Source organism: Theobroma cacao, chromosome 3 (genome assembly GCF_000208745.1).
Source record: "Theobroma cacao cultivar B97-61/B2 chromosome 3, Criollo_cocoa_genome_V2, whole genome shotgun sequence".
In the NCBI taxonomy this organism is placed as follows: domain Eukaryota; kingdom Viridiplantae; phylum Streptophyta; class Magnoliopsida; order Malvales; family Malvaceae; genus Theobroma; species Theobroma cacao.
The window spans coordinates 2849203-2868928 of NC_030852.1; the positions used below are offsets into that span (position 1 = coordinate 2849203).

Sequence of the window (19726 nt, forward strand, 5' to 3'; positions counted from 1 at the left end):
TTGTACATGGCTTGTCACATATTTTTGTACATGACATGTAACAAGCTAACCATGGTTTGTCACATATTTTCGTACATTGCGTGTAACACCCTAACCATTGCTTGTCACAGGTTTTTGTATATGACATGTAACAACAGTATTTTTTTCAACATGGCGTATAATAACCTAACCATTGCTTGTCACAGGTTTTTGTACATAACGTGTAACAAGCTAACCATAGCTTGTAAAAAGTTTTTGTACATGACTTGTCACATATTTTTGTATATGACATGTAACAAGCTAACCATGGCTTATCACATATTTTCGTACATTGCGTGTAACACTCTAACCATTACTTGTCACAGGTTTTTGTATATGGCATGTAACAAGCTAACCATAACTTGTCACAGGTTTTTGTACACGGCTTATCACATATTTTTGTGCATGGCATGTAACAAGCTAACCATGGCTTGTCACATATTTTTGTACATAACATGTAACACGCTAACCATAACTTGTCACATATTTTTGTACATAGCGTGTAACACGCTAATCATAGCTTGTCACAAGTTTTTGTACATGGTTTGTCACATATTTTTGTACATGACATGTAACAAGCTAACCATGACTTGTCACATATTTTTGTATATAGCGTGTAACACGTTAATTATGGCTTGTCACATATTATTGTACATAGCGTGTAATACGCTAACCATGAGTTATCATAAGTTTTTGTACATGGCATGTAACAAGCTAACCATAACTTATCACAAGTTTTTGTACATAGCGTGTAATACTCTAACCATGGTTTGTCACAGGTTTTTGTATATGGCGTGTAACAAGCTAACTATGGCTTGTCACATATTTTTGTACATAGCGCGTAACACGCTAACCATGGCTTGTCACAGGTTTTTGTACATGGCGTATAATATATTTTTATACATAGCATGTAACAAGCTAACCATGACTTGTCACATATTTTTGTACATAGCGTGTAACACGTTAACCATGGTTTGTCACAGGTTTTTTTATATGACGTGTAAAATCATAGCGTGTAACTTCATTAAAGGTAATTTTATCTAACTTGACTAAAAATAGTTAAAACTATAAAGAAGGCTATTTTTATAAACATCTTATTTTTAAAAATTATTTTTTAAAATGCCCTACTTTAAGACATCCGAATATAGACCACAAAAGGACAATTCATAGAAATCGAAAAGTTAGGAAGCAAAATTTGGTGGAGAGTCTAGGGTTAGATATGATAGCCGACCACCCATCTTAACCATTCAAACTTATACGCCCGGGGACCAAGCTAGTTAGCTTACATCCTCCTGCTACTTCTCACTTGCAAACCTCTTCATTAACATATGAATGGGAATGCCTAACCTTAGAAAAAGTTTTATATTAACGTAAATATCATAAAGTACGAGATGAAAATAACAAGTCAATAATTGCAATAAGTGATATTTTAGAATTATTTAAAATTTAGGTTAATAAAATTTAATACGATGATAGTATTAAGAGCTAAAAGTAAACTTATAGGTATGGCCAAACCTAAGAAGATATTAAAAAAAAATTATGAACAAAAAACATGTGACCAAACTGAAATTAGTTTTGATAATGATCATGTAATGCTATCAAACAATTGAATGGTTCAGTCGTGACTTAATCCAACAATTTACCATCTTTACATCCATAATTATTTAGATATCTCCTATTTTCAAATGTAATTGCAGCGACCCTGGAAGATTAAAGTTTGAAGAATTGAAACCTAGTAGTGGTGGCCACTAGAATATATAATTACATAATGCTTAATTAGTTGAAATGTATATAACAATAAAAGGGAGTCGGCCAGGCTTGCTGTGCTGCCTTCATCATGAGTAAATGCCACAGCCAAGGGCATGAATTCTACCCACCCACCCACCAACTCTAAAAGTATGGGTATGCTAATGCTATGATTAGGTCCTCATTGCAATTATTTACTGCAGTGATCACCCTAAATCTGATTTTTCTTTTGCATTTTCCTAGAAGAAGAAAAAATTTATAAAAGAAGAAAAACAAAAGGCAAAATCAGCATGATTCAATCTGCTGCAGTCTTTACAGGGCACTGGTACTGTGGTCCACTTCCAAGTCAAAATTAGATGCTTGATATCATTACCTGGGCCCCTAAAAATCATAAGTAATTTCACTTTTAATCTTCACGCCATACTTGTTCTCTAGTCAAGAAATCAAGATTTCTAGTTTTTCAATGGTTTTACAATGATCACCACACTTTTGGCAAACCCTAGCAAAAGTTGTTTACACTTATTCACCGTCCTTTTCCACTGGTAATTTTCCTTGTTCATGGGCATCAAAACTTCCTATCTAAAGTTGACTAAGTACCCAAAAGTAATGTTTTTAAAATGAAGTAGTGCCTTTACTGCAATCACTCCTTGTCGACATTAGAGATTTTTCCATTCTCTTTGCAATGTTAATTTGCTGTGGTTTTTAAATATGAATGTGATGATATGAATGTTAAAACTATATGATTGTGTATTCACTATGTACATAATGATTAGGCATGCAATGAAAATGCCTGCCTATAATTTGAAGTGGGATGAATAGAATGATGACTTTGCAGGTTTTGGTCCCATGAGAATAATTATGGATTTTTTTAACATTTTTAACAACCACGAATTTTTGTAGGTGAATTGTTATCAAAAGTGAAATCAATTGGCAGTAACATAAACATGCATACAGTTGGAAATTAAACAATGTGGATTGTGTCAACTTGGGTTTAGTCAATTTTGGACTTTGATGATTAATATCTGGTTAGGTGAAGCATGAGTCTCTGATTAGCTGGATGAAACCTAAAGAATTCTTTGTCAAATTAAATGTAGATGGAAGTGCTGAAGTGAAACCGAGACTAGCGACAACAGGTGGACTTATTAGAGACAGCTCTGGAACATGGTTAACAGGATTCACCTATAAGATTGGTATTTCATTCTCTCTAATTGCGGAGTTCTGGGCAATTTATCATGGATTGATGATATGTTGGTCTAAAGGTTATAAAAAAGTATAAGTGGTAACAAATTCGCTTTTAGCATTGCAAAAAAATACAGAACAAAGATAACGACTTAGAGCCAAATATTCAATTACTACAATCAATCAGACAGTTACTTCACAATGGGAATGTCACTTATCTCACATATATCGTGAAGCCAATCAGTGTGCCAATTGGATGGCCACTCATCATAATGATTTAAGTATAGGATTACAAGTTTATAATGTACCCCCTGTAAACATTTCTTATTTATTACTTGCGGACTCTCTTGGTGTCCAATGACCTAAGATGTAATTTTAAATTAATTCAATAAAATTTCCATTCGTATAAAAAAAAAGTAACCGTTAATAATATAATGAGATTTATTCTTGAGTAGAGGGTAAATGGAAGAGGTATACAAGAAAAGCTATACAAGAACAACTTAAGGGAAAAAGGTATAAAGGAGAAATACTTATCTTTTAGGAAATGGTTAAAAGGAAATTTCTTAATTACCTCTATATCTGAGTCACCAAGACAAACTCTCTGAAACATCAAAAGATGAAAGTAACTCGTAAACCCTACTACTTATTCCAAGTTGCTTTCACTACTATTCATATAAAATGATTATTTTGTACGAAGTAATTGTTTTACTTATATTAGTTATTCGACATGAAGTAATACTTCATTTATTCTAGTTTTATGTGAAGTAATGCTTCAATTGTAATGATTGTTCTCATTATTCTCTATACAATATTATGCTATAAAATAATTCTTTAGAGAATAGATATTCACCAAAATTAAGTATCTATATTAATACAATTTGTAATTTAGCTTGCTAAGGAAAAGGTGCCGAGGCCGATTGATGTCTTGTTGGTGTTTGATTAAACTTGTTCTGATGTGTTTTGAGGATGCTGTAGATGCTGTAAAGGGGTATACATCGGCTTGGTTGTAAAATGAAAGATTTGGGCTGTTTTGTAAAAATTAGAAAGACAATTATTATAGATTATATGATGCATCCAATGAGAACGGATTTCACTCACAGTTTTAAGTAAAAATTGCATTGATAATATAACTATATAGAGAGGATATAGTTGTATTTGCTGTGAAAAACTTTTTCAAAGTGAAGATTAATGCAATAACTTGTTCCAACTTCCATGCACCTAAGCTGCACACGCTTCTTTGTTTGCCAATATGAGAACTTCTTGGGCACTTGTTTACTGTTAACAATCCACTTAAAACCTGGAGGTCTGCCCTGCCACTTTAAAAAACCAGTCTGACAAATATGAAACCTCTATGGAGCTCCTCTACTCAGAATTCCAGCATTGATTAAGCTACTGAATTTATAATTTCTGCAAGTAAATATCATTGTTAGCAACAGTAGTAGGGGAATAACAATATTAACAAGTCATTCCTCATGGCAAGAAAACTTCATGTGGGAATGTTGTCTATGGTATCAAATTCAATTTATTATAGAGGATGGACTATGTGTACACGTATTGATATTCTGTGTACAGGATACAGAAGCAGCCTTGTTTTAAACCCTAAGATGCTAGGCAATATGATCTAGGACAGCAAGCAAGAAAAAGTTTGGATGCTAACATCTAGTTTAGAGACCAAAATACTACAAAAGGATAAGTAAAAATGTGATAATTAGTGGATTTTTTAAAGTATGATCTTCAGATACATAGATTAATGACATTAATCAATGGCAACAGTGACTCAAGTAAATATATGAGAATAAATATATATATATATATATATATACAACAACCTAAGCATTGCCATTTCCAAACCTTCATCCATCCACAAACCAAATCCCAGTAATTGAAGAGGTGTCACCTAACTAGAATCACTAATTCCAATAATGAGTGCGGCCAACTTTGACTTCTCTAGAGAGAAAGATGAGGTTTTTTCTTCATTACAGTTCTTTAAACTTTGTCAACACAGTACTTCAATGGATCAATCAGATTGAAACTACAGTTTATGTGCTATAGAGACAAACTAGAGTACAAGTTAAAGCCTCCTTGAAAACCAACTCAGTTACTGAGTAATAGTTAAGTAGCATATGGGAACCAAACTAATTTCTTGTGCTCATGATCCTCAAAAGCTAATAGAATTTTTCCAAACATACAATATATATATATATATATATCAAGACTTAATTGCCTTGCATTGTTGATTTTTTCATTTCTATCGTTGCTATTTTCATGATGATTGAGTGTGCACCTCTCAGTTCAAAGGTTAATAGCCAAGAGTTCTAAGCTTACAATCAACAAAAAAATGAGTTGTCAATGACCTCTAGAATAATGTCAACAACAAGTTATAGAATGTTGTATCTCAAGCACATTCTGCAAAAAATTAGGTGGTAAACTAGGGGCTTACCATGCAATATTTTCCCAATAAAGGAAACCACCATGGCCTGTAGAGTTTGTGAACTTGTAAACAGCTCCGAGAACTAGTCACAAATAATTATACATGGTCATATTCAATTTATTACCATAAAATGAGGAGTGACAACGTATTGGACAAACTGAACATAACATATTGTCAAGTTCAGGGGTATAATACCTTCATATCCTTCAAGAACTGGATCTTCTGACAGGAGAAGAGGAGTATCCAAATCAACAAATCTAAGCAGCATATTTGCAAGTTAAAACAACAACATTAAACTTATAAAACAGAATGCAACTGATACTTGTGAGAGCTGATGTATATACATGGCAAGCTACTGTTGTCATTTCTCTAACAAGGATGATGATACTCACTTAAAACATCCAAGGCCAGCAGCAAGATGGCCAGCAAAGCCCATGGCCAGCCTGGTTTCCACCATTCCACCAATCATGAGATACAGTCCTGATGCCCTTGCCAACTCAATAATTTCAAGAGCACCAAGGACTCCAACTTTGGCAAGCTTAATGTTTACAACATCTGCAAGTTCTTCCTCTACTATTTTCTTAACATCAACTAAACTTCGACAGCTCTCATCTGCAGCAACAGATACCCCATATTTGCTTTTTGCATAACGACTAACACGACCAAGACCTTCCCAATCATCTCTATGAACTGGCTGTTCAAATAGAACAGGAGTCACCCCCATTTCTGCAGGAAAAAAAAAGCTTCAACTTTCAAGAAAAATTGAAGATACTAGATACCAAAAAGTGCTGAAATATAATTCATTGGGCAAGTTAACAAAAGTTTCAATGCAAGATCATGCACATGCAAATAATTTGTTGCTTTGTGCTCATTTTTTCTCATAGCTGGTATGGAGAATCTTAACTTGGTGTTTCCAGTATATTCTCTACCATGTAATCTTGCAAGAACTTCAATAGCCTCCTCAGGTCTATATCCCTCATTAGCATCCAAGATGAATGAACAATCAGGGTGGACCGCACGTATCGCTTGTAAAACTTTGATGTCAGCTTTCAGGTTCTTTCCCACCTTAAGCTTCAAAGTCTTGAATCCTTGTCTTTGATACTTTGTAGCTAATGCATGAGCCTCAGCTGGGGAAACAATAGGAATCTGCAAATATAAAAGGTTAAAGTAACAGATGGAAACTAAAATTTCAGGCAGAGACCACCAGCTGTAGTAGGTGATTTCTCCCAGATTTTGTTTCTCTCTAAAGGACAAAGAAAGAGATGGAGAAAGGGGACAACAACAGAAAAATATGAAGGAAGAGAGAAACTGAACTGTTATATCAGTTGTTATTGTATTTGAAGCTCCACCAAATAGTCTCCACAGAGGTATGCCAATGCTCTTAGCAACTGCATCAACCAATGCCATCTCAACTCCTGCCCTAACCTTCAGTTGCAAGAACAGTCTAATGAAATATAAAACCCTCCTATTTATGAGAATTCAAAAATGAAAAAGAATAAAGAAGAATTATAATCTTCCATTAGACTGTAAGCTACACATGCATGCGCTGACTAAACTCTCACCCCAACCTTTAATTTCAAGAACAGTATACCACGGATACAGAATCCTCTAGGTCATGACAATTCAGAAATGAAAATGAGATATAAAAAGTGTGTTCATAGACCTCGGCTTCAGGTGCACTAATGGCCTATTATCATAAAAAAAAGCACTCCTATGCAGTAAGAATTCAAAAAAGGAACAGGAAAAGAAAATGTGTATGTTTACGTGCACATGTGCTCTCACTGTCTCTCTCAAACTCTTTACATAAATTTCTACTGCAAGAGCAGTCTAAAAGGGGAATAACCCTCTCCTTATCAGAGCTGAAAGATGGGATTGACTATAGACATCTATTTTGACCAAAAGACGAAAAGCGCGCGCACACACACACACAATATATATATATTTCAGATTTTTAGATGCAATGTCTAACCATTTTTTTTAAATTATTCCGCTATTTTCACAACACAAAACTAGTCCTAACGTTCAAAAGAAAGACATCCACATGTGCATTCAGACCAATTCCGATATTTAATGCTTCTACAGTTCTATGTTTAATAAGAATTTATCCAGATCATTCATAAGAATGTTTTACGAATGTATAACAAGTCATTACTATTAGAATGTGCCAGCTCAGTTGAAAGTCCTTAAAGTTTAATACGATCTAGAACCCAAATGCCAACTTTAAATTCATCAAAGTCCTTAAAGCTTAATATGATCTAAATATGCAACAAAGGAGCAGAGTTTCAAAAAACTTCCACTTGTTCCTGGTTGCTGAGTAAATAGAGGGGGAAAAGTATGCAAGGACCAAATTAAGTCAACTACTATTTTTTCGAATTACATTCACTAGGACGTTCGGAATTTACTTGAGCCTTAAATTTGTACTATCATTCATAAACACTTTCTCACAAACTAAACGAAATAAAGATTTTGTCAACCAAGTAAAATAATTAAGCAGTTAAAATCCAAACAAACAATACTAAATCCAAAGAGAGGACTACCAAAAAAAAAAAAGCAGAAGAGAACTCAAAACTCCAAAACAGCTAAAAAAATAAAACCGAATTAAAACTCACAGAAGCAAACTGATGTCCAGGCAAAACACCAGCAATCTGCCCCAGTACTGCCCCAAGAGTCATGGCAGAAGAACTCTTAAGCACCTCACAAGCCTCCTTGGCTTTAGCCATGGCAGTAGGCTGATCCTCCGCCGTAACAAAAGGCAGAATCGGAGCCTCACCCCAACCAACACATCCATCTTTCAACTCGATCCTGATGGCCACATTCTCCACCTTATCAAGCCTAGAAGAGGCTATAGTGAAAGGAGCGATCAAAGGTACATTCAGCGGTCTGTTCTCAGCTTTCTGAACTTCCACTGTGAAGGTTTCCATCAAATCCTTGAATTCAAAATTCGTTACAGAAGCAGTAGCTGGCACTTCCATTGAATTTTTGACACACAGACAGCTAATGGGTATTTGGAGATTGAGGGGTTTATGGGGTTTTAAGGGTTTTAATGGGGCTTTCTGGAAGAAAGAAAGAGACCCCATTGAGAACATTTCCTGCTGTCGGATTTTGCTTTGAGAGAGGACTTTGATTGGTTCGCGAGAGTGAGAGAGTGATGTGAGGAGCAGCCACCATAACCATTGCCGATGATTCTTGTTCCAATAGGGGTTTGTCTGACCTGTTGAAAATTGGAAAGCAGTTGAAATGGTTATTCTAAATTGAACATGTCAGGTTTTAATTTTAGTATGCGGTTGGATGCATGTGTTATTCTGTTTCAGCCATTGTCTGGTTCGGTGACCCGGCCATCCCTCGGAGTAATTTATACAATTTTTGTCTTTCCTTTTACTATGTGGCGTATGACAACACATTAAAAATAGCCATATGCTTTGTTCGCAACAAGAGGTTAGAGACCTCTAATTACATAATCAAAGACCCAATGAATTTTTACAAATGCAATTAAATACTTCATTTCCAAATGTACTGATTGGACCATTCGATTTTAAAAATTAAACAATTCAAGCCTTTTTGTTCAATTTGATTAAGAAAATGTTTATGATATGAGTTGACTGCAATATGTCTTATTGTTGGTTCATTAATGAGATTATTATTATGTGAGAATATGATTTATGATATAAATTTAGTTTTTAAATGTATTTAGATCAATAGACTTTTGTCGAATTCTAATTGTATGATATGTTTTGATCACGTATATGGTTTTAGTTAAGATTTAATATCAATTTTTATGATATTTAATAAAATAACTAGATTTAATGCAAAAAAAATTGTTTAGCACACACTTATGACTTTTTTTTGTACTTCATAATTTTTATAGCTCCTTTCTCCTTTTCCATTTTATTCTCGTTGTCTCTTTCCGATGTAGTTAAGCCGCCCAATGGCCGACCTTCTCTTTATTTTCGTTCTCCTTTTTCATTTCTAAAATATTCGTTTTCCATTCTCTCATTGGTTGGCTTTATTTATCAATTAAAAAAAATAAAGGCTTAAATCAACCAAAAGCAAATGAAAGGAGGCCATAGAGGGTACGTAGTTGAAATTGAGAGGCAGAGGAAAGAGGGAGAAGGTTAAAGAAAAGGACAAAGGAAGTACTTTTGACCAAACAACAGATATAACTGTTCTTAGTTTTTAGCAATGGCTTCTTAGTTTTCTACAACATCTTTCCCTTTTTTTTTTAACAAAAAACATCTTTCCTTTTTATTTTTATTAATCATCGAGAATTCAAAGCAACATGTTGATGTTGCCTTTATGATGACATAGCCATTTATTCATATTAACCAAATTAATATATAGAATTTCATGTGTGGCGCACTTTGGCAATATTTAGAGGACTAGTGGAAAAGAGAGTTTTCAATGCCTTTAACAAGATCAAGAGTTTTTAGCATCAATGCCTACGTGAATCAAGTTGTCTCAAAGTAAAGCAAATGAAAAAGGTTGCTAACCAGAAGCTACTTGGAGCTTTATTCCTGTCACACGTTGCAGTTTGACATAATAAGAGTATAAGTGAAATTGATGCAATCTGTTGGGGTCCTACGCCAAGGTTGAAGATTCACTACTTTTGTCAGTGACGGGCATGCTAAGTAACAACCTTTGAAAAGGAAAAGCCCCAAGCCATTCCTTTCTTCTTTATTGTGGCAACTACTTTCTTTCTTACCAAGCTTAAAGAACCCCCCCTCCATTTTCATATATAAGATTGGTTCAATGCCAATTGTGACAGAACATTGTTTTTGGTATCAACAACACAACCACGAGAATATAATCAACCATGCCGATATATGAATCCTCGGAGTCCGACAATGAGACCATCCCACGGGTAAAGCTGTTCGGACGTGAAAGGCCTATGCATTCTATTCTTGGAGGAGGGAAAGGTAATATGTCTATATATATGCATTCACTTTCACTATTTGGTAAGAAGGAAAGTTGGAAAGAAGGGAAATGTTTTAATCCAATGGTTTAGGATGCGACAGCTCGTTTCCGTTCTTCTACTTTTCCTTCCTTCCTACACCAGGCTTTACCAAAACCATGTTAGTCTTAGGACATTATTGCAGGCAGCATACCAAAAATGGCTGCACTTACACGTGGTCTTTCTGACGGCAAATTTAGCAGTCACTTGACTCATATTTTGTTGGTTGCGTGTGTCATGGTCAAATGAATCATTTACTGAACAATTTTGGGATTCACTTTAACCAATCGAAAATTAGTTGCCATGGCACTCACCATGTATCTAGATCTTCCTGATAATAATTTTGATTACCATCCAAGGTAAAATTTTGACCATCAAGAAATTGAAATTTCAGTTGCTGATGTATTACTATGGAGGGAAAGAAACTTATCAGCCGCGTTATTAATTGGAGTGACAGCCATATGGTTTCTCTTCGAGGTGGTTGAGTACAATTTCGTGACCCTTCTCTGTCACATCTCCATCACCACAATGCTTGTTATCTTCATATGGGGCATGTTTGCAGATTATTTTGGATGGTAGTTTTCTCTTGATCACCATCTAAATTTTCGTGTTAAGTGCAACCTTGTTTTCTGGCACATCGATCCATATTGATTCGTAATTCATCTCCAGTACTCGCCCGAAGATCCCTGAGTTGTTGTCGAATGAACACGCCTTCAGAGAAGTTGTTTCCGCCTTCCATTGGAGGTTCAATCAATTCTTGTCAAAGTTCCTTCACATTGCTGGTGGAAAAGACCCCGTTCACTTCTTTTTGGTATCATTATCCACTCTCTGCCTTCTATAAATCTGATTTAGTCCCCAAAAACTTCACTTATGCCCTTCTCTTTTCTATCCCTATATTAATTATCTACAGGTAATTGTTTCTCTGTACATAATATCAGTGATCGGATCCTATTTCGACTTTGTGAATCTTCTGTTCATTGGTAAGATAATCTGGTATCAAATCATGCAATTTCAAGGCATTTATCATTGGTGTAATTTGTTTTTCTTTATTGCCTCAAGGCTTTCTCTGTATGGAGACCCTGCCATACCTGTACACTAAATTCGAGAATGAAGTTGATTATCATGCTGGGCAAATGACCCGGAAGGCGAGCAAACTGTACAGAAGGTTTGATTCTAGAGTTCTTACCAAGATACCGAGAGGACCAGTAAAGGAGAAGAAGCACGCATAAATAACATAGTAGCGTGCAAAATCGGGATTTCCTCTTTGTTTCCATTGCAGATGTACATTTCCTTAAACATGTAAAAACTACAAAATCATTGTTGTATTGTATATTTGAAGTTCTTACCATGGAACAGAAGCTAATGAAATATGTTTGATGGGTGGTCTAATAAATCAGATTTACATGTTGGATTACAAATACATTGAAAGGAAAGCTGGAATTCATTATGTATCATTACGGGAATCTGGCATCATAACTCAAAAAGTGTGGTACCATTAAACCAACAGAAAGTAAAACCCTGTTGAGTTAAGAATGAATGATGAATCTCCTTTATGTTGCTGTCCACTTTCAGACCACTACTTCTTTAATTCCCGGGTTGACCAAGCGAATGTCCACAAGTCTCTCTCTCCACTTCCCTTCCCACCTTCTCTGTATCCTTAATAGATTCGCATGCCGGAAAGGAAAACTTAGATTAATTGTATCCTATCAAGGTCCACTGCACCTAGGTTTTCTGTATATGACTATGGATCTAGATATAGTTACATAGAACCAAAACTTCATAAATTGAAGTGCGTGATCAAATTTTTCTTCATCAGTTTTAACCGACTGTTTAACAGGTTTTGAATAAGAAATCTTGTGCTAAAATCCATGTTAAGGAATGGTATTGAAGGTGTTCTTCCATTTGTACACCCATGCACCAGTCAAGTTGATGCATGCAGCAGTTGCTGGCACTTGGTTCCACGATGGAAATTTTATTTTGTAATTTTCCTGGCCATTTCTATAAAGGTTGCAAGATGGCAGAATGTGCAACGTTAAGCCATTAGCAGATGGAAGTGGGAGTTTTGCATAGGTTAACGAAGCCATTGACTGAAATTGCCTTGATGCAGTGCTTCTCCATTTGTTTGGAATTAATAGTGGGGTACATACTTTTGTCAGAATTCAGAAACTTCATCAGGATTTACTAGAAGTAGAACATAGTGGTACATGTGTTTTGTGATGCTACATGAAAAACGTAAACAAGAGTCACAAAGCACGTAAAGCACATGGAGAGAGATTAAGAGAGTAGGAATAATTAAGCCAACTAACCTAGCAAGATCCACAATAAATTTTTGTAGTTTTCGAATGATTAAGGCCAAATCCAATTTCTAATTGGCCTCCACAAACTACTTAAGGTATATGTGGAAACCCTCAAAAGTTTCTATTATTAAAGCTGTAGTGTCCACTCAGGCAAATAATTGCATTTAAAACCCTTTTTTGCACAGTAACTTAAGGATACGTTTGGACTAGTTCCAGCCTGCCAAATTACCACTGACGAAAAGTTTTTCTTAAATAATTGAATTATTTTGCATGGTGGTGGCCAACCAACTAATTAGTGCTGATCACACACACATGCTCAGAATTCGACTGTCATGGATTAAAATGACATTTGGAAGTTAACATATATAGCTTACCTGCCTCTTCATCAATTTTTTTGTGACCAGAAAGAGTGGAAGTACATGCAAAACCAACCATCATACATGATATTGTAGTGCTGTTGACCCACTATTTTCATGTCAAATCTGATGGTTTTGCCTGCCAAATCTTGTGCAAGCAAGAAGAATCACTAAAAGCTGAGGCCTTAAAACAGAGGGAGGAAGTAAAGGAGAAATATCCCAGTACGGTATTTTGGATCTTGGAGAAAATATTATTATTATTATTATGCTAAGTCATTGACCTAATATCATATATATAAGAAGACTCACGGCCTCAGTTTGGAATGCTCATTCGACACACTAGTCGAGAACCACAATCCTCCAATACCACTATTGAAGACTTGGGGAAGAAGATAGAGATAGAGAGAGAGAGAGAGAGAACATGGTAAGGGAACTGAAAATAATTACTGAGAATGGAGATGGGATTGGTGGGATCGGTGGTGCTTGCCTAGTCTTTTGGGCAGCTTTGCTTACTCTTTCTTTGATTTCAGCCATAATCTTCTCTTGTGCAGATGGTGTATCCAAGGACAAAACTTCTTCAGGTGATACAAATTTTTATGGTGGAGGATGTGCTGCTGATTGTGGCGGTGCAGGTTGTGGTGCAGCTTGTGGTGGATGAATCGTTTGTTCCTCATTACTTGTACAAACCAGAATTCTCGGACAAGTTCCATTTAGCTTAATTATTCTGTCTTAAGGGGTGGCTGTGCTTGCCACTTTTAGAGAGAATTGCAAAGAGGATGTACTAACTATCAAGGTTTATGCAATTGTAAGTGAAGTGAGCCAACTTGCTGCTGTTAAGGAATACTATAAAGCTGCACCTTCCTCATATATGCCTTTTGTTGTCCTAAAGAACAGATTCCATTTATCATGGAAAGTGAATGTCAAGACTCATTTAATTTTCCATGTTTGCACTGATGCTCGCTCCAACTAAGGACAATAATTATGCTATGATAAAGCATATGTAGGTAGCTTACATGCATCTATGTTTCCGGGATTAAGGGACATTCTAATTTTGAGTGTGTATTGACTGCATGATCTCACTATACTTAATGTGAGTTGCTATTACTCGTCATTAATTTCCTAGAGTGCAGGGAACGGCACGCTGCATGTTACTTCTTCACCTCTCTAATTAATTGATATGAACAATTATCCATACAGATCAGATCAAGCTAGAGAGTTCGATCTCTGTTTCAGTAATCCTGCAAATCAACAAAGCATATGCATATTTCTCTGTTCCCTGGTTTCTAATTTTGGGCCACATTTCAACCTTCCTGAGAGATGGAGAAAGTGCTACTATGATCTAATTAGCATATTGTAATGAATGGGGGATATATATTTTTAGACTATATATATCTAACTGTTCTACAACATTTAAGCAGCTCAAGTTTTCCATCAAATTCAATTCACAGATGGAGTTATCTCCAAGAATGGGGTGAATTTAATCCATAAAATATGACCTTTAGAACTGTTTCACAGACAAGCCATAAAGTTATCTCCTTTGACGAATGCATTCTGGAAAGGGCGATAAGGTCTTCCATAATTGGTCACGAGTCCATTGACAAAGTTCTTGCAACATTACATAAACCAATGGCCTAAAATCAATGACTTTTGTGGGATTCCAAATTTTTGGGATTAAGGGTAATAGGTGTCTTGTTTAAGTCTTTACGCATGTGACCTGCGTTTAAGAAATAAAAAGATGAGGCAGTAGTAAGGGCTCCCACGATTTCGCAAAATTTTATATAAAAATACTTGGTTTGGCTTCAATGCCTGGAGCTTTCATGGGGCGAATCTGAAAAGCACCAGCTTTGACTTCCTTAGCCTCAAATGGTCTTTCAAGCAAGGCCACAGCCTTGGTTCATAGATCCTTGTGATAGACTTAGAAGGCCTTCACCAAAATTCGTTCACCCTAGACCTGGTTATCCCTTTTAGTGGAGATTCTTGTGGTTTTTATTTCTAATCCTTCTTTTGAGGTGTGGTCTTGTGGTAAAACTTTGTGTTCCTCTTCACTTGAATGATCTAGTTAAGTCCTGATTTCTGCATCCAAAAATTGATCTTGCCCAGCTAACAATTCCAGTGCAACCCTTTAAGTCCTTTTCTGTCTTGCATGCTTTTTCAGAATCCAGCGTTTGTTGAAACAATGCTAAGTCCTGTTTGAGCGGCTTTCTTCTTTCCTTGAGATTTCCAAACACCTCTTTTCCATCTTTACAGGTAATTTTTGGCCCTTATCAGCTTCTGAATAAGGTCAAAGGTGGAGGTTCCGGGACATGATTTTACTCTACATTATTGATAATTTCTTTGCATTGTGGTCTGTATTGCTTCAAACCTGTATGGTGTTCTTCTAAAGGGCTTCTGTTCTTCATTGAACAGTACTATGGCACCATGATTAGAAAAGGAAACCTGTAGATTAAGGAGGGAGGCATTATCAAACCTCCTGATCCATGAAGGGGTTAGCAAAAGCTCTGTCAAGTATTTTCCAAACTAGATCCAGCCCATCCTTGTCGTTAGTCCAAGTCAGATATTGGCCCTTTGGAGGGATTTCTGTGAGTTTGAAAGTGTTAAATACATTCTCTCAAATTATTGGCACCTAGCAGTGTCTGATCTTTAAAAGAAATGTTGTCTTTGGCCTTAAGGACTTGATTGGAATCATCAAGAACCACCCAACAACCATTTTCGGATAAATTTGCAGCCAAAGCTTGTAACTGATCCCATACCCGTTGACTGTGTTATAGAAGTTGGGTTTGAACCGTTGGATCAGTTCATTACAATGGAATAGTGTTAGGGCCTCACCTATCCACCTAATGTTCCAACCTAAGGCTACCATGGCTGCTGCAGAGGCTGTTCTGGGATAGCCTGCCTGAACCCCATGTCTTCCGATTTGATTGTTTGGTCTTCAACTCCCTAACACCTGTAACAATCTTCTTACTTCTGGTTCCTGCTCACTATCATCCTTCCCTCTCTTTCTTTTCTAGCTAGAAATGTAACACTCTAAATTGGTGACTTCTTGATCAATAGTTCTTTCCGATGCTCATAATTCCAAGACTCTAACCAGTTGACTCTATAGCATTAACTTTTGTTTGCGATTAGCCCAAATTTTTTATGCATTTTGACAGTGCAAGCGAGGCCCGAACGTTTACGTACGTATGATATATCAGGCGGTGTCAGAATCCAAATTACAGCTCTAAATTGATTAGTTTTCAGCTTGCAGAACAGGAAGTCAAGATGGCCGAGTTGGTCTAAGGCGCCAGTTTCAGGTACTGGTCCGAAAGGGCATGGGTTCGAATCCCATTCTTGACAGTATTTTTGCTGTCTTTACCATATATTTTTGCTTTCCCAAATTACTCGAGAGAGGTAGCGTGGTATCTGCCATTGAAAGATTGATTTCGGTTTTACTAAAAAATGGAGCATATCTTTGCGTTGAGGATTCCCTTACAACAACAACAACAACAACATTAATCAGTTGATCAGCAAGATTTACTACAAGGAAGATCTTAAGGAAAGCCAGTGTTGTTGATCAACCAGTCTTAAGGATCAGGAGCTAGACCACTAAAATTTATTATCCATCTAGAAGATCTCTACAACATGGATGATCTGATTTCAAGTGCTTGACTTACAAATCTGCAACTTCCAGGGACACAACTTAGGTCCTTGCAGACCTCAAGTTCTATTGCAAGGGCGGGGATGGGGTAGAGAAAACAGGGGGAAGTTGCAGAATTGCAGTTCATCTGGACTTTTGGATTTGTTAAGGCAACTGGATTTTCTTCCAATATTTGGTAATGAAAACGCAGACAAGTAATCTGTAAAATCCTCCTTAACTCGAAAAGTTGGTTTCTTACCTTCTTCTCCCTCTCCAGTCCTCCCTTTCCTTTGTCTTTCTCCAGAACCCACCACAGTATGAAGGAATGGGGATCAAGACCGTAGCATCAAAGCAAATGTTAAACGTTTACAAACTTTTCAAAACTGAGGAAAAGACCCACACCCCATACCAGGCAGGAGAAGAGAATAGGAAGGGGGCCAGGGCATTCAGAAGACAAGGGGATGAAGTTAATAATCTGAGAAGTATAAATATTTTCTCGCATTCACATATCTATTGTTATGACATTCAACTGATTTTATGCCACAAAAATATTACTATATCAACAACAGGCAAACTATGATTATATATAGCTGCAACAGGAACACCAGTTACGCCGTGAGTCATTAGTCCTATGGCTAGTCCTACTCCTTGCAGAATTGAAAGGATAAGAGGAGTTGTTAGGTGATTTACTCGGCAGATCATCCAAATCAATGTCAGAAAATGAAGAGTATTCTACAAAAACCCTTTTATCTGATCCGCAACAAGCCCAATTGATTGCATACCGTGCAGTGCGCCATCCAATCTTACATGGCATCTGGGCACAACACCAAACAATCGAAAGAGGGCAAAAAATACAGAAAAAGCAAGCACTGCAAGCAAACTCTATTAAACTTTCATGGCATCTGGAATTATGTTCCTTGGATGAACCACAAGAAGAACAATAAGCACCAGGACTTGCCTTGGGGTGATTATGTTTGCGATCGAGGTTTTTTACCTTTTCTTTATCTCTAAGGGAAAACTTGCTTTCCATTTTTCTGACCAGCATCTAATCCCAAGTTGTTGCAGCTTCGATATCAAGGGTCATCAACCACGTATCAAAGCCCCACAATGGCTCAAAAAACAGAATACCATGGTGAAGCAATGAATCTTTTGCAAGGATGACGATGAACAACCTCTTAGCCAAGATGGAAACAACATAATCTACTGCATCTGTTGCTTTGCAAGCCTTTAATTTATCTTGTCAATATTCCCATGGACCAATCAAGTCACCGACAGATGGCTTGCTTTCTTCTTTTTCCTTCTTTTTACTTGGTTAGCTTGGAATATGTCCTGAATGCTTTTCACATGTTGGTAGATATTTGGATTTCACAAGTGCTACAATTAAGCTTGACTGGATTAATTCAACTTTATTTATATATTAGGTTCAATAATGGAGTCAAGCTTGAAAATATTAAACTAATAACTTTTTAAATGAAATGAGCTATGCTTACTGTTAAAGTCCTTTTGCTTCTCCAAATATAATATCTATACATGTTAACTATTTAGAGGGTCCTTTAACACATAAATGAGTTTTAATTTCTAAATTTGTCACTTAGGTTCAGAAGTAAAGGGAGACAGAGATTTAATGAGAAATTATAATTGCGACGAAATTGATGTCACTATATTATAATTTAATATTGAATTTTGTCATTGTACTTTATAAATTTTAGTAATATATTTTTAATTTTATTGATTTTTGGATAAAATATAACAAAATTGAAATATTTTACGGAATATTTTGTTAATGTAAGAGGCAACTTTCCCTCAATTTTGTTACTTTTATCTAAAATAGAAAAAATAAAAAATCTAAAGGTGTAAATTCAATAAAATTGAAGTATAGTAACAAAATTCTATATAAAACAATTAGATATATAATATATAATATTTTGTATCCAACATTTTTTGCTTTCTTTTACTTCCCAAATAAAAAAAAAGGTATATGAAAAATGCAAACCACTTGGAATTTAGGTGAATTACGTAATTCCAAAGTATAACAAGTGATGTTAGCTCTACATATGTAAGATGCTGACACTATTCTTCGTTATTCCCTACTTTTATAAATGTGCAGAACATTGGCATCTCTTTTTTGAGTCAGATTCGTGGTCTGGAATTCTAACAATGAGTTTATATATTAATATATATATATATATATATATATATAAATGCAAATGCTAAATACTTATAGTTATATTTTTTAATTTTATTCATTAAATTTCATACTCCAATTTATATATGTATATATAGTTATATCCCTCATTGCATTAATCAATTGAGCCTATTATTTGTTACGTACATAAAATTGAACTCTAATATGGACAAAAAATTTTAAGTGAATTAATATTTAATCTTTTGCCAAATAAGATGAGATTATCATGTGGCTTTCATGAAATGAAGTAAATTTCATCACATCGCAAAATAGACATGTGTTAAATATAAAAATATAATATTTTTCCTTTTTATTTCTTTTTCATTAATGCCCATATGAAAAATAAATTATTTCACATCCTCTAGTCACGTGACAAATTCTATGGCATATCATTTATTTTTGAAAAAAACGAAGAATATGAGCCTTTATTTTCTCAAATTTTATGTACCATTTTCTCCCTGTTCTTGCGTTTCATTTACACTATCGATGAAACAATCCAAAAACTTTCTTCAATACACTAAGCACTATACAATGCAAAAATCTTATCTCGGCTTGCAAAGAAGGTTAATTACAGTATTAATTTACATGATATTTTTCATCTAAATATGAGTAGTTCAATTGGTTCTAAATTATAATTTTCCTAAAATGATTTCTAAATTGATTACAATTTATAGAAGAAAAGAGAATTAGATTAATCAAGTATGAACATTTTAATAAACACATTCTAAGCAAAATGAGTAACAAATAATCAGGCTTGTGCAATAAGGACTTGAAGCATGATTCATGTGTTGATATTCTTGCTGAGAAGAGAATGCAATGCTTCTTGCCAATTAAAGAAAGTGGAATGCCATTCTTTTCTTGTTTGATTAATGTTTTAGTTCCCTTGGCAGCTAGGTTTGGTACGGTATCTGCCTATAAAGCTGGAGTCTCTGAGATCCTTTATCTTTGTAGTT

General features: G+C 35.5%; 3 protein-coding genes and 1 non-coding gene across 4 annotated transcripts; 3 read left to right on the forward strand and 1 right to left on the reverse strand.

Annotated features, from left to right (window-relative positions):
• LOC18604182 (L-Ala-D/L-amino acid epimerase) lies at positions 4044–8702 on the reverse strand. Its single transcript, XM_018116730.1, has 7 exons — positions 7984–8702; positions 6689–6799; positions 6304–6520; positions 5767–6100; positions 5570–5631; positions 5384–5456; positions 4044–4350 (listed from the first exon to the last, which is right to left on the reverse strand). Coding segments are annotated over exons 1-7 (1275 nt in total). The 5' UTR covers positions 8461–8702; the 3' UTR covers positions 4044–4349.
• LOC18604183 (reticulon-like protein B9) lies at positions 10132–11715 on the forward strand. Its single transcript, XM_018117176.1, has 5 exons — positions 10132–10287; positions 10717–10897; positions 10992–11133; positions 11233–11302; positions 11382–11715. Exons 1-5 carry the CDS (start codon positions 10185–10187, stop codon positions 11549–11551), a joined length of 666 nt encoding a protein of 221 aa, XP_017972665.1. The 5' UTR covers positions 10132–10184; the 3' UTR covers positions 11552–11715.
• Positions 13270–13999, forward strand: LOC18604184. Its single transcript, XM_007036541.2, has one exon. It carries the CDS (start codon positions 13397–13399, stop codon positions 13631–13633), a length of 237 nt encoding a protein of 78 aa, XP_007036603.1. The 5' UTR covers positions 13270–13396; the 3' UTR covers positions 13634–13999.
• Positions 16228–16308, forward strand: TRNAL-CAG. The gene has a single exon. It is a non-coding gene; the product is annotated as a tRNA-Leu (tRNA).